Raw genomic sequence first — 16,113 nt, 5'->3', positions numbered from 1 at the left:
GCTTGTATTTCACTTTCACTTCTTAGAGATGTGATGGCAATTAGAAATGCTACTTTCCATGTTAAATATTGTATCTCACATGAGTGCATGGGTTCAAACGGTGGACCCATGAGCCGTGTAAAGACAATGTTGAGGTTCCACGAAGGAACTGGTGGTGTTCTTGGTGGGATAATTCTTTTCAGACCCTCCATAAAAGCCTATATAACTGGGATCCTAAATAGTGAAGTTGAGTGCGTAATTTGCAGATAAGCTGAAATTGCGGTGAGATGTATTTTAATGGATGAAAAAGCTAGCTTTGACTTTTGTAAGTGCAGTATGTAGCTCACGATGTCTTTAGCAGATGCGTGTAAGGGTTGAATTTGTTTATTATGGCAGTAATAAACAAATCTTTTCCACTTATTTGCATAGCAATGTCTGGTGGTTGGTTTTCTAGCTTGTTTTATGACCTCCATACATTCCTCTGTAAGGTCTAGATGTCCGAATTCTAAGACTTCAGGAGCCAAATTGCTAGATTCAGCGATGCTGGATTTGGGTGTCTGATCTGTTGTTTGTGTTGAGTTAACAGATCTGGTCTGTTTGGTAGTTTTACATGAGGCACTACTGAGAGGTCTAGTAGTGTTGTGTACCAAGGTTGTCTTGCCCAAGTTGGTGCTATTAGTATGAGTTTGAGTTTGAATTTGTTTTGACTCAATTTGTTTACTAGATACGGAAGGAGTGGGAGAGGGGGAAAAGCGTATGCAAATATCCCTGACCAACTTATCCATAACGCATTGCCCTGAGACTGATCCTGTGGGTACCTGGATGTGAAGTTTTGGCATTTTGCGTTTTCTTTTGTTGCAAATAGGTCTATTTGTGGTGTTCCCCATCTTTGTAAGTAAGTGGTTAGTATTTGGGGTTGAATTTCCCATTCGTGGATCTGTTGGTGATCCCAAGAGAGATTGTCTGCTAGCTGGTTCTGAATTCCTGGAATGAACTGTGCTATTAGGCGAATGTGGTTGTGAATCGCCCAATGCCATATTTTCTATGCCAGGAGACACAACTGTGTTGAGTGTGTTCCTCCCTGTTTGTTCAGATAATACATTGTTGTCATGTTGTCTGTTTTGACAAGAATGTGTTTGTGGATTATTATAGGTTGAAATGCTTTCAGCACTAGAAATACTGCCAGTAGTTCTAAGTGATTTATGTGAAACTGTCTCTGTTGAGTGTCCCATTGTCCCTGGATGCTGTGTTGGTTGAGGTGTACTCCCCACCCTATCATGGAGGCATCCGTTGTTATTACGTATTGAGGCACTGGGTCTTGAAAAGGCCGCCCTTTGTTTAAATTTATAGTATTCCACCATTGAAGCGAGGTGCATGTTTGGCGGTCTATCAACACTAGATCTTGAAGTTGACCCTGTGCCTGTGACCATTGTGATGCTAGGCACTGTTGTAAGGGCCGCATGTGCAATCTTGCGTTTGGGACAATGGCTATGCATGAGGACATCATGCCTAGTAGTTTCATCACTATCTTGACTTGTATCTTTTGTTTTGGGTGCATGGCCTGTATTACAATGTGAAATGCATGTACCCTTTTTGGACTTGGAGTGGCAATCCCTTTTGTTGTGTTGATTGTTGCTCCTAAGTATTGTTGTATTTGGCACGGTTGAAGGTGTGACTTGTTGTAGTTGAGTGAGAAACCTAGTTTGTGAAGGGTTTCTATGACATACTTTGTGTGTTGTGAGCACCGTTCCTGCGTGTTGGTTTTTATTAACCAATCGTCTAGGTACGGAAACACATGTATTTGCTGTCTTCTGATATGAGCAGCCACTACTGCCAAGCATTTTGTAAAAAACTCTTGGCGCAGTTGTTATCCCGAATGGCAACACTTTGAATTGGTAATGAACCCCTTGGAATACAAACCTTAAGTACTTTCTGTGTGAAGGATGTATCGGTATATGGAAGTACGCATCCTTTAGGTCTAGTGTTGTCATGTAGTCTTGTTGTTTGAGCAATGGGATTACGTCCTGCAGTGTCACCATGTGAAAGTGATCTGATTTGAAGTAGATATTTAATGTTCTGAGATCTAATATAGGTCTTAGAGTTTTGGGTATGAGAAAGTACAGTGAGTAAACTCCTCTTCCTCTCTGATGAATTGGTACTAACTCTATTGCATCTTTTTGCAACAACGCTTGGACCTCCAGTTGTAGAAGATCCATGTGTTGTTTTGACATGTTGTGTGTTTTCGGTGGGACATTTGGAGGGAATTCTAGAAATTCTATGCAATAACCATGCTGGATAATGGCTAGTACCCACGTGTCTGTTGTTATTTCTTCCCAGTTTTTGTAGAACTTGGTTAGTCTCCCCCCACTGGTGTTATGTGTTGGGGATTTGTGACATCGAAGTCACTGTTTATTTTGTGGAGTTTTGGGACTTTGGAACTTCCCTCTACTCTTTGGGAACTGTCCCCCTCTATATTGTCCCCGAAAACTTCCCCGCTGGTATTGGCTCTGATAAGTGGGCCTTGTTTGTGAGGTTGTGGGTTCTGTGCTTTGTCCTCGAAACCCCCCTCGAAACTGTGATTTCCGAAATGTGCCTCTGCTCTGTGGGGAGTAGAGTGCGCCCATGGCTTTGGCCGTATCCGTGTCCTTTTTAAGTTTTTCAATAGCAGTGTCCACTTCCAGACCAAACAGCTGCTGTCCGTTAAATGGCATATTCAGCACGGCTTGTTGTATTTCCGGCTTGAATCCAGATGTACGCAGCCATGCATGTCTCCGTATTGTTACTGCTGTATTTACAGTCGTAGCAGCTGTGTCCGCTGCATCCATTGCTGACTGCATCTGATTGTTTGAGATACTCTGTCCTTCCTCTACTACTTGTTGTGCTCTCTTTTGGAACTCCTTGGGCAAATGTTCTATAAAATGTTGCATTTCTTCCCAATGAGCCCTATCATATCTCGCCAACAAGGCCTGTGAGTTGGCAATGCGCCACTGGTTGGCTGCTTGTGCCGCCACTCTTTTCCCCGCTGCGTCGAACTTACGACTCTCTTTGTCTGGAGGTGGTGCATCTCCTGAGGTGTGTGAGTTCGCCCTATTGCGCGCTGCCCCTACCACCACTGAGTCTGGTGTTAACTGTTGTGTGATGTACACAGGGTCTGTTGGTGGCGGTTTATATTTTTTCTCCACTCTTGGAGTAATGGCCCTTCCTTTGACAGGCTCCTCAAACACTTGTTTGTAGTGTTTTAGCATTCCAGGTAGCATGGGTAGGCTCTGGTACTGGCTATGTGTGGACGAGAGTGTGTTAAATAGTAAGTCGTCTTCAATTGGCTCTGCATGCAGGCTGACATTATGAAACGCTGCTGCTCTTGACACCACCTGTGTGTAGGCAGTACTGTCCTCAGGTGGTGACGGTCTAGCTGGATAACAGTCGGGACTGTTATCTGACACTGGCGCATCATAAAGATCCCACGCGTCTGGATCATCCTGACTCATCCCTGTATGAGTTGGCGACTGCATCATTGGTGGAGTGGCTACCGGTGATGGTTGTGGAGAGCGTTGTGGAGATGGTGGCGGGGTTACTTGTCTTGCCACCTTTGCCTGAGGCTGCTTGTCTTTCTCTTGGAAGGCAAGTTTCCGTTTCATTCGTATCGGAGGGAGAGTACTGATCTTTCCTGTCTCCTTTTGAATGTGGAGCCTTCTTTGGGTGTAATTTGGCTCCATTGTCTCTAGCTCCTGTCCAAATCTATGTGTTTGCATTTGTGAGGACAGGCCTTGTTCCTCTGTGTAGGAACTTGTTTTCGGTTCCGAGGCCGGATGTTTCGATACCAAAACTTTTTCCGTCGTTTTTTTCGGTTCTGACAACACTTTTTTGCCCTTCGGCGTAGTGATCTCTCGGTGCCGACTTGTTTCGGTGACGCTCTCTTGGTGTCGAGATTGCTCTGACCCGGTGTCTCGGGGTCGAGTCTGCTCTGTGCCGGTATCTCAACCGGAGTCGGATGACTTCGACACATGCATGCCCTTTTTCGTGCCGATGCTCGGTCACCTATTTTTCGGGTTAAGCCATGGCCTGCCGGCGGTGGCGTCTACTGGGCTTTAGTGGTCTTTGCGTGAGTTTTGTGTATCAACGTCTTACTCACGGTTTTCGGCGTCTGTTCAGGATCAACCTCTTCCGAGTCCGAATCCTCGATGAAGAAGGTTTCCTCTTCTTCCTCCATTTGTTTTTGTCCTGTCGGCACCGACGCCATCTGTAGTCTTCTTGTTCTTCGGTCCCCTAAGGTCTTCCTGGACCGAAACGGTCGACAGGCCTCACAGGTATACTCTTTGTGTTCTGGAGACAAACACAAATTACAGACCAGATGCTGATCTGTTTAAGGATACTTGTTGTGACATTCGGGGCAGAAGCGGAATGGGGTCTGTTCCATTAGCCTTGAAGACGCACGTGGTCGGGCCGACCAGGCCCGCCGGGGAATCGAAAACCCCGAAGGGCCGCCGGAGCTCTTCCAAATTCGGTGTCGATCTGTTGTAACTAACCCGATACCGAACGCAAACAATACCGTCGAATGTTCTGAGATTTTCACTAACTTTCCGAACCGAAACGCAGAGCGAAAAAGAACACGTCCGAACCCGATGGCGGAAAGAAAACAATCTAAGATGGAGTCGACGCCCATGCGCAATGGAGCCGAAAGGGGAGGAGTCCCTCGATCTCGTGACTCGAAAAGACTTCTTCGAAGAATAACAACTTGTAACACTCCGAGCCCAACACTAGATGGCCGGATGTGCAAAGCATGTGTATCTGCAGCTACACATGCCATCGAACATATATATATATATATATATATATATATATATATATATATAGAATCTATGATGCTCAGCCACATTCCCACACTATTCACCTGTGCATTTCCTCTCCTCCGAAGATGTCCAACATTGAGAGCTGGTACCTACAATTCCCTGTCAGCAAGAGTCTGCAGAGATACTAATGGCAGTCAGACTCATCATCCACACACTGATACACAATTTTGAGTATTTGTCTCAAGAACAGGTTGTTTGCCACTGCTGTGAGGCTTAAACTCAGCAAACATTATGAATAATAGACAGCAAACATCTGCTTAGTATAAGAAGAAACATTTTCTGATCCCATGTAAGTTTTGACGGTTTGTCATTTTTTTTCTGGAATCAGCACTTTATCATCCAGAAGACTGTGAATAATAAATTGTGCAAGTCGCTACTTATTTGGGTTATGGCCCGACTGCATTTTTCATGATTCAAGTGACTTGTTCATTAGGTGTACCGAATTCCACCACTCTGTAAAGTAAAATGTGTGTCACATAGGTTATAGTAATACTTCTGATTTTAGCACACTTCAGAATTCCTTAAAGAGGTTTCTCTGCACATTGGGCCTTACTAATCTATGAGGCCAGGAAGCAAAAACATAACTGAAAATTCAATAAACAAAGTGGATATCTGCCCACTAGGCTTTGAACATTAAAACTGTTCTGACATGCCTTTGTGTTTTTAAGAAATGCCAAAAAACAAATATTTAAATAGGTAAAATGGCTTTGCACGTTAAAAGAAGCAAGTAATATGCAAGTCCACAGATATTAGATTTTTTCCTGTCACTGTAAAAAACATACCTGATGCATAAGGTATGTGCTTAACTGCAGCATCCAATTACGCCACTGCTGAACAGCCACTCCAACTCGTTTTCCGCTCTCAATTGTAATTGAACCTAATGGGTAGTTTTGTGGAAGCTGTATTATCAACTCAATAAATATATCGTCAACGGTGTAAGTGGCTATCACTTCTCGAGCAGCAGGTCTGGCTTTCACCTAAAAGAAGAGAAACATGTATAATTCTGGCTTTGGAATTACATGTGTTGATTTCAAGGTCAGCACACTTTAAGTACATAAATAGGCTGCCAAAACAGAAAAAACCCATATGTATGGTGGATTACTGCAAGAAAAACAGGTGTTTCACATGTAAAGCACCAGAGGGTATCATCAAGGAGGAGCAGGTCCTCGTGCCAGCTCCCCTGTGACAGTCTCATGTCCAGCCTGACCTCTGCCACCCTCTGCTGCCTGGTTTCTGCTCCTTTTTTCCTCTGTTTTGCTCTGTTATTTACTCTTTTCTGCTTGTTTTTCTGCACCTTTCTGTAGGAAAGTACCATCTTGCCTGGCATGTGACCCCCATTTTTACATGTATGTAAATTTGTTTTTGCCTGTCTCACTGGGATCCTGCTAGCCAGGACCCCAGTGCTCATAGTGTGTGGCCTGAATGTGTGTACCTCTGTAGTGACTAACTGTGTTACTGAGGGTCTGCTAACCAGAACCTCAGTGCTTATGCTCTCTCTGCCTTTACGTTTGTCACTATAGGCTAGTGACCACTTTTACCAATTTCAGTTGGCACACTCTTATAATTCCCAAGTATATGGTACCTAGGTACCCAGGGTATTGGGGTTCCAGGAGATCCCTATGAGCTGCAGCATTTCTTTTGCCACCCAGAGGGAGCTCAGACAAACCTTTACACAGGACTGCCACTGCAGCCTAGGTGAAATGACGCACACGTTATTTCACAGCCATTTTCCCTGCATTTAAGTAACTTATAAGTCACCTATATGTCTAACCTTCACTTGCTGAAGGTTAGGTGCAAAGTTACTAAGTTTGAGGGCACCCTTGCACTAGCAAAGGTGCCCCCACATAGTTCATGGCCATTTCCCCGGACTTTGTGAGTGCGGAGACGCCATTACACGTGTGCACTACATATAGGTCAATACCTATATGTAGCTTCACAATGGTAATTTCGAATATGGCCATGTAACATGTCTAAGATCATGGAATTGTCCCCCCATGCCAAGTCTGGTATTGGGGTGACAATCCCATGCATCCCCGGGGATTCACTATGGACCCCCTGTACTGCCAAACCAGCTCTCTGGGGTTTTGGCTGCAGCTACCGCTGCTGCCACCCAACAGACAGGGTTCTTCCCTCCTGGAGTCTGGGCAGCACAGTCCCAGGGAGGCAGAACAAAGAATTTCCTCTGAGAGAGGGTGTTACACCCTCTCCCTTTGGAAATAGGTGTTAAAGGCTGGGGAGGGGTAGCCTCTGCCAGCCTCTGGAAATGGTTTGAAGGGCACAGATGGTGCCCTCCTTGCATAAGCCAGTCTACACCGGTTCAGGGAACCCCCAGTCCCTGCTCTGGCACGAAACTGGACAAAGGAAAGAGGAGTGACCACTCCCCTGTCCGTCATCACCCCAGGGGTGGTGCCCACAACTCCTCCAGTGTGTCCCAGACCTCTGCCATCTTGGATCCAGAGGTGTGAGGGCACTCTGGAGGCCTCTGAGTGGCCAGTGCCAGCAGGTGACAACAGAGACCCCTTCCGATAGGTGCTTACCTGACTAGGTGGCTAAACCTCCTCTGAGGGCTATTTACGGTCTCTCCTGTTGGGTTTTCCTGGGATACTGACTTGCAAGAATTCACCAGAGTTCCTCTGCACCTCTGTCTTCGGCTTCTGCCAAGGATCGACGACTGACTGCTCCATGACGCCTGCAAAACTGCAAGAAAGTAGCAAGAAGACTACCAGCGTCATTTTAGCGCCTAATCCTGCTGGCTTTCTCAACAGTTTCCTGGTGGTGCATGCTTTGGGGGCTGGCTGCCTGCCTTCATCCTGCACTGGAAGCCACAAATAAATCTCCTGTGGGTCAACGGAATCTTCCCCCTGCTTCAGCAGGCACCAAACTTCAGCGTCACCAGTACTCTGGGACCCCTATCATCCTGACGAGCGTGGCCCCTAGAACAAAGGTGGTGGACCCAAGTTGAACCAGACTGTCCAGTGGTCCAACTGTCCAAATTTGGAGGACGTAAGTCCTTGCCTCCCCTCTCCAGACAGTAATCCTGTGCACCGAGTGAACTGCACCTGCTAGGGCTTCTGTGCACATTTCCACTAAATCCTTCGTGCACAGCCAAGCTTAGGTCCCAAGCACTCTGTTCTGCATTGCTCAACTCCCTAAGTTGATCTCCGGCTTCATGGGACCCTCTTTTGCAGTGTTGAGACGACCTTGTTCAGACTTCTTGAACCCGTGTTCAAGGACTTCTGCGGGTGCTACCATCTTGTGCATGGGCTCTCTACGTTGCTGTGGTCCCCCTCTGTCTCCTCTCCCAAGTGGCGACATCCTGGTCCTTCCTGTGCCCGGGCAGCACCCTTTTTCTTCAACTGCGACTCTTGCAGCTAGCAAGGCTTGTTTGCGGTCTTTTGCCAAAGAAACAACTCTGTATCCTCCAGCACTCAGTGGGACATCTTCTGCACAAAGGAGAAGTTCCTAGCATCTTTTGTTGTTGCAGAATCTTCAGCTTCTTCCATTCAGAGGCAGCCATTTTGCACCTTCATCCGGGGTTTAGTGGGCTCCTGCCCCCCCCCGGACACTTTCGCGACTCTTGGACTTGGTCCCCTTCCTTTGCAGGTCCTCAGGTCCAGGAATCCATCATCAGTGCTTTGCAGTGTGTTGTGGTCTTTGCAAAATCCCCTAACACGACTTTAATGTGTTTCTGGGGAAATAGTAGTACTTTACTCCTACTTTCCAGGATCTTGGGGTAGGGTATCTTGGACACTCAGTGTTTTCTTACACTCCCAGCAACCTTCTACACACTACACTAGCCTAGAGGTCCATTCGTGGTTAGCATTCCACTTTCTTAGTATATGGTTTGTGTTGCTCCTAGGCCTATTGCATCCTACTGTATTCTACAGTGTTTGCACTACTTTCTGACTGTTTTACTTACCTGATTTTGGTTTGTGTGTATATTTTGTGTATTTTACTTACCTCCTAAGGGAGTATATCCTATGAGATATTTTTGGCACATTGTCACTAAAATAAAGTACCTTTATTTTTAGTAATCCCGAGTACTGTGTTTCCTATGATATAGTACCTATATGATATAAGTGGTATAGTGGGAGCTTTGCATGTCTCCTAGTTCAGCTGAAGCTGCTCTGCTATAGCTACCTCTATCAGCCTAAGCTGCTAGAACACTACTAATCTACTAATAAAGTAAAACTGGACCTGGCACAAGGTGTAACTACCATCAGGTACCCACTATAAGCCAGGCCAGCTGCCTACACTTTCTACCTCTTTTCTGTTAGTTTTCTGCACGTTTTTGCCCTTTTTGCCTCTTCTACTCTTTCTACACTCTTCCCACCGTTTCCCACCACCCAGCTTCCCCCAGAGGACCTACTAATGGAGCCGCCACAGAGCGACCCCATTGAGCAGGTCCTCATGCCAGCTCACCCCATCCCCCTCCCACAAGAGTCCAGTCCAACCTGACCTCTGCCACCCTCTGTTGCCTGGTTTCAGCCTGTCGTCTGCTGAATTTTTCTTCTTTTTTCTGCTTGGTTTCTGCACCTTTTTCCCCTCTTTTCTTCCCTGCTTTCCTTTTTTGCTCCTTCTCCTCTCTTCCCCATTTACCTCCTCCCACCACCCAGCGCCCTGCCCTCCCCTCCCCCAGGACCTAGTTAATGGAGGCCACAGCTCAGCTGCGCAGCGGCTGTGCTGCCAATGCGCAGCTGGTGCACCAAAGGCAAGCCCAACTGCGCCTCAACCGTGCCCAGCGTCAGGAACCCTGGCCCTCCAGCCACCCACTGCTACTCCACCGAAGAGCTCAAAGCCGTGAATCCTGGATGCCACAACAACAACTCCTGCAGTACATCTCCTTGTGTTACTCAAGGAACCTTGACCTGCCAAAACTGCTGTTCCTCCTGTAGCACCAATCCGCCAGCCCACAAAGGACCTGCACCACCCCTACCGGGAAGGCCACAGTCAACCCTGAACCTCTCTGATGTAGCCTGCTCAACACCCGATCCCTCTGCAAACACATCATAGAAATTTGGGACACCATCACCTCCCTCTCACCGGACACTGCCTTTGTCACTGTAACTTGGCTAAACCCCGCCTTGAACCCTGACATTGCCACCGCAAAACCCGACATCTACAAGATCATACACCGAGATGTAACAACAAACATGGAGGGGGCATCGCCATCATCTTCAGAAACACCATTTGATGCATTGCGACCAACAACAACACCTCACCCCTCAAGGAACAACTACATTTCCAACTACAAACCAATGCCAAAACTATCCTAACAGGCATCCCCGCCTATACAGATCCCCAGGACCCCCCCAGCCTTCTGCAACGTCATCCCCAACCTCATCGCACCTCTAGCCATTGACTCCAACCACTAAGTACTACTCGGGGACCTCAATTTCCACAAAGACAACCCCAACTCCACCACCCTCCTCGAGAACTTAAGCAACTCAGGCCTCACCCAACTAGTCAACGTACCCACAAACAAGGCTGGACACAGTCTCGACTCCCTCTTCACCTCCAGCAACAGTCAGATTCAGCCACGTCACAGAACTCTCCTGGTCTGACCGCATTCCCCACTTGACCATTTCTGGCACCCAACACATCACCACCAGGAACCACAGAGCCTACTACTACAACTGGAGCAGAATAATCAAATCATAGTGGACGCAGGCCCTCAGATTATCCAAACCCAATGCCTCACCCGACCTTGACCACGCCATCTTGAATTTCTCCTCCTGGACCACAAAATGGGCAGACTCAGTTGCCCCACTGAAAACCAGCCAGAACAAACAAAACCTCTACAAATACCAGTTGGTACCCTCCAGAGCTCAGAGCCACCAAGTGCAGCTGCTACAAACATGAGAAACAATGGCGATCCACCAGGAATCCCTCCAACAGAACATCACACCAAAGCAGCCCTCAGCAACTACCACCGACAACTCAAAGAAGCCAAGAAATCGGCCATCACGACCTGCATCGACTCAGCATCCAACCGTACAAAAAAACTTTTCTAAATAGTAAAAGAATACTCCGACCCCGCAGCCACAGAGAACAACATCAACCTCTCCGAGAACATCCTCTCAGACTAGTTCCACAGCAAGATCGCCATCATCTACAACAACTTTGACCCCCAACCCATGATCTCCAACCTCAGCTCTCTTGATCCCCCAGTACACACCAACAACACAATCTCAAAGTGGGCACTGCTCACCACTCAATCCACCTCAGCCATCATGTCATCCATTCACCCTGGGGCACCCACCGAACCATGCCCCCACCACCTGTTCAACCTCGGAACTAACCACAACGGCATGGAAATAACCAGCATCCTCAACACTTCCATCACCTCAGCAGTTTTTCCAGACAAATTGAAACGTGTGAAAATCAAACCCCTTCTGAAAAAAGCCTCAGCCGAACCCAATGAACTCATGAATTAAGACCCATCTCTCTACTCCCCTACCCAGCCAAAGTCTTCGAGAAGGCCATCATCAGCAGCTCACCAGCTAACTAGAAAAAAACAACCTACTGGGCACCTCTCAATCAGGTTTTTGTTCCAACCACATTATTAAGACCGTGCTCTTTGCTGCCACTGACAACATCAGAGTACTCCTCGACAGTGGGGAAATGGCCACCCTGATCCTCCTTGGCCTATCAGCCGTGTTTGACACCGACTTCCACCACACCCTCATCAACAGACTCCCTAGCATCAGAATACAAACTAACACCCTCAAATAGATCGTCTCCTTCCTGACAGGGCGCACTCAGAGCATCCGACTACCCTCTTTCACCTCCACACCCAACAGCATCATTTGGGGTGTACCCAAGGTTCATCCCTGAACCGCACTTTGTTCAATACCGACATGACCCCTCTGGTCCGACATCATTAGATCCCTCAGACTCAACATCATCTCCTATGCAGATGATACTCAACTGATACTCTCACTTACTGAAGAACCCTCCACCACCAGTACAAACTTCTGCAACGCCGTGACCACTGTGGGCGACTGGATGAAAACTAACTGCCTGAAGTTAAACTCCAACAAGACAGAAGTCCTGATCTTTGGGAAAAACACCTCCATTGGGGATCATAGCTGGCGGCCAGCTGCACTCTGATCAACTCCCACACCTACAGACCACTGCCACTTTTGTCACATAATCCATCATCTCCTGCATAAGCTGCAGATTTTGGAAAAATATAGTTTGTTTCTAGCTCAAACAGTTGAAAAGTTACTAAAAATGCAGCGGCAGGGGTTGCGGCTCAGTGAAAGCCCCTTTGCAAAGCTGGACAGTTCACCTTTCTGTTGCTTATAGCTATATCTGGGTGTTAAACTGGTGCTAATGAGGTGCATCCAATGCCCAGAAAGTGTTACCAGGTTTAAAAATGATTAAATAATGAAGTAATACTATTGCAAAATGTGCTGTAAAATGCTGCATAGCTTGTCTTTTCTTGCAGCATAATTACTCAATCCTGCCGCATAATTTGGCCCTCTCCTGCCCCATAATTCCAGCGGCACTGGATACCTAACCAAAATCTCACTTTAAGCTTTTTTGGAGTGAATATCTATGTTTTTTTTTTTAGCATAGAGTAATATTTTATTACCATACATAAAGCCAAGCCCTGCTCTGCGTAAATCTTTGGTTGTGTGCAGCAAGGGTTTGGCCGCAGCGGCCGGCCTGTGGCCAAGACCTGCAGCCAAACCCCCTCCCCCATCGGCACCCAACCCCCATCCCTGGCTCCAAAACTCCCTCTTTTGCACCCAACCCCTTCTTTAGAAAGCAGTACTATCATCCTTCTCCAAAAATCACCAATAATATTAATCAAACGTATATTTCAATATTGAACACAATCCAATGTTTATTAATATTTATTACATATAAATATTTTCATTAAACTACATGTCTGTGACTCATCTTAAATAGTTTTTATTAATACATATTGTGGTGAAGAATGTGTAAATAGAGAAATACCGTTGTTGTTTTTTTTAAATATATATGAATTTTCCCATTAACATTTTGCAGCCCAAAAAATACAATCATAAAAGCAACTGCAAGCCATCCTTCTTCAATAAAGGCAACCATAGTAATAGCCCGCAAAAGGAGCTGAACTCCCAACTACAGGGCAGAAGCTCCAGCTTGGGAAATGCTTTAAAGTATGGTCAGTTCTCCTGGGGTCATGGTTTCAATGATCCAGGAGACTTACTGTTTTTCGTTTTTTCTGATGTTCCTGGGAGGAGTGGTGGTTGCAAACCACATCATTAAAAAAAACGTGGTGGTGCCCGTACCCCTCCTAGGGACATCACTGAAATAACAAAATATGTAAATAGCCCTCAGAGCGCATTATAGGGTGCTCCTTGAAGGAGATGTGGCGGCTCATTATTTTGATAGGACGAAATGGGGTGAGCCCCCGGACCCCGCGGCCCAGAAGCCATCAATTTTCTCATAAATTATGGGGGTTCCAGTTTTCACATGTATTTTTTGGGGGGGCTATGGAAGTGGCATACACCGGTGCCCACCCAGGGTATGCCACAGCTATTTCAACGTTGGGAACTGGGGGTGCGGTGGATCAGGGCACCCGCAGTCCCCTGGCTCCCCTGCTTGCACCCACTGCAGGTACAGAGGTAGTTGGCATTGCCCCCTCCCGGCAGGTGCAGTTTTCATTTGTGTATTTTACTACAAGCGGGCAGGGAAATGTTTTGTGCTCCCACCCCGCAAGGGTAATTTCTGCTTCCGCCCAGTGAGAGAACAGTGCATGCACTTTCCCTGCAAGTGATCATGTTGCGCAGATAGGGAACACTGTCAGTAGGCTGGCCCAGGGGGATGGGGTCCCCATGCCATTCTATAGCTAAGGGAGGGGGAGCCTCGTAGCACCCCCTCACCATCTACAGATTTGCAGCCCTGGGGGGGTGGGGTCTCAGAGCCTCTTCTGGCTCAGAAAGGAGAGGTTGTGCACCCCTACACCCTTTATTAAAAACACAGCCCAGAGGGATGGGGTCCGAGAGGCCTTTTTAGGCTTGGGGAGGGGGGCTACATGCCCTATGTTCCCCTCTCCCCTAACTTATTTTATGGCCCCAGGAAATTTGGTCCTCTGGGCCTTTTTAGGCTTGGGAGGAGGGCCATGTGCTCTCCTATGCTTTATTTATGAAGTGTGACCACCGGGGATGGGGTCCCCAGGGCCTTTTTAGGCTTAATAGGAGGGCTGCGCACCACCTTCCCCTTTAATAAGCTATCAGCCCCAGAAGATGGGGTCCCCGGGGTCTCTTAGAGGCTTGGGAAAAGGAGCCTAGATTTTGGTCCAGAAAGATCTCTTTTCTGTGATTAAGTGTAAACCTGTTCAGTAGTTTTGGAAATATTAGGGGAAACTAAATATACAAATGTAGGGCCACTTAAACCAGAAGTGCTGGCTGCCATCTTGGGAACTCAGCCGATGTACAGTTTTTTCTTCAATACCTTGAATGCTAATGTTTCTTTGATATTTTTATTGACGTTATAAAAGTTGTCATGAGTGCTGTAATATCTGGGGTAATCAGCAGTGCATGGTGAGGTCGTGAGTTATAGTTACTTGAAATAACTTAACTGCTGAATTTCTCTGGTTTTGCTCGAGTAAATTCAGAACCTGACTATAATGTCCCTGTAACCTATGTTTTTTTAAGTGATTTTCTATGTTTTTATAAATTATATTGCCTAACTATAACGAACATGTAACCCTTGTTTTTTTCAGTGAATTTTCATTTCAGTTTATTTTTAACGTAAAGTCATTTTCATTACTGTGTGATGATCCAACCACCGGAGATAGCCCCAGGCCCTTGCTGCAGGCCCTGTAACCAATGCACTATAACAACCCAGCTCTGCGCCATGCACGGCTTTCGCCTGTCCACGGGGGTTGGCTTGGCTGCAGGGTCTGGCAACAGGGCCTGCAGCCAACCCCCATAACCACCCAACCCCATGCTGTGCATGGCCTTCAGCTGTGCACAGCTAGAAATGGCCACAGGGGCTGTCTCATTGGGTGTGAAAATAGGTGTCAGAGGGTGTCTCTGGGTGTGAGAGCGGTGTGACAGTGTCTGTCTGGGTGTGAGAGTAGTTAGGAGAGTGTGTCTCTGGGTGTGAGAGTGGGTGTGACAGTGTCCCTGTAAGCAGGAGTGTCAGTGTGGGTCTGTGAGGGCATGTGTAAGAGTCTGAGTGGTTCTGTGAGTGGGTGTGTGAGTCTTTGAATGGATCTGCAAGTGGGGACATGAGTCTGAGTGAGTTTATGAGTGAGTGCATGAGTTTCTGAATGGGTATGTGAGTGAGTGCATGAGTCTGAGTGGATCTGTAAGTGGGTGCATGAATGTCTGACAGGGTCTGTGGGTGGGTGAATGAGTGGCTGTGTCAGTAGCTGTGTGAATGACTTGGCTACAAAGGAACCTCGCCTGCCCTTTCATCCAACAAGAGTCCACAGCTTTGCACAAAATATCTAGCCAAGTGGAGCTCTTTCTGCCTCCATAGATAAATATCCAGTATGTATTCTACACTACAGCTGTGTAATGGAGCACAAGGAAATGTCACCAATGACATTGAGTGTGTTTTGGCGACATGATTATTCCTGTTGCTTCGATCTCTAGAATTCTGTGATAACATGCACCCTTCTATATAGATGCCAAGACTACAAAGACATAAATCTCCACCAAACCAGGGTCCTTCCTCTTATCTAAATGATGTAAGTGCTTCTTTGTTTTGGAGATGCCCTCACATTCTTTGTTGGCGTGTTCTTTGGCATCAAGGACACACCACCAGAATCGTCAGGAAACGCTCTGGGGAGCCCTTTGGTAAGCTGTCCATCACCCTGGTAAAATGCAGGAAGACCACTGTATACTGGTAAGGTGGACAGTGAGGGGCCAAGTGGACGCAGCTTCCAGGTGATCTGCACACTGGCATACTTGTAGCAATTTAAAAGGAGAACAATGGACTCTAGGGGTAGGGGGGTAGGGGGGGCCACTCCAGACAGACTTCGGTCCAGGGGATCCCATCCCCCGGAGGCCCAGCCATAAACAAATGGAGGAGGGAACCCATCCCGGGGGCCTGTCCTCCAATCAATAGGGAGGGCTATGAAGCCCCCCTCACTGGGTCATTTCAGCCAAGGGGCCCGGCCATGTCTCCTGGGTGCTCCCCCGGGGGCACCCAGTGTGCAATGGGACCATGGGAGAGGGGGGAAACTCAAGGCACTGTGGTCCTAGCTGGCTGCCTGCATCCTGAGGGAGCTAGCATTGCTCTTGCATAGGGGAGCTGCTCAACATGCAGCTTCGTGTGT

The 16,113-nt window shown here is 47.2% G+C and overlaps 1 protein-coding gene across 1 annotated transcript in view; it reads right to left on the bottom strand.

Annotated features, from left to right (window-relative positions):
* LTN1 (listerin E3 ubiquitin protein ligase 1) overlaps positions 1-16,113 on the bottom strand; it is a 488,777-nt gene that overhangs the window by 54,693 nt on the left and 417,971 nt on the right. The window contains exon 28 of the mRNA XM_069204077.1: positions 5,612-5,806. Coding sequence (XP_069060178.1) covers positions 5,612-5,806 — 195 coding nt within the window. The remainder of the gene's footprint in view (positions 1-5,611; positions 5,807-16,113) is intronic.

Source organism: Pleurodeles waltl, chromosome 8 (genome assembly GCF_031143425.1).
Source record: "Pleurodeles waltl isolate 20211129_DDA chromosome 8, aPleWal1.hap1.20221129, whole genome shotgun sequence".
Taxonomy (NCBI): domain Eukaryota; kingdom Metazoa; phylum Chordata; class Amphibia; order Caudata; family Salamandridae; genus Pleurodeles; species Pleurodeles waltl.
Note: the sequence above shows the minus strand (reverse complement) of the source record. Positions and strands in the feature narration are given on the sequence as shown.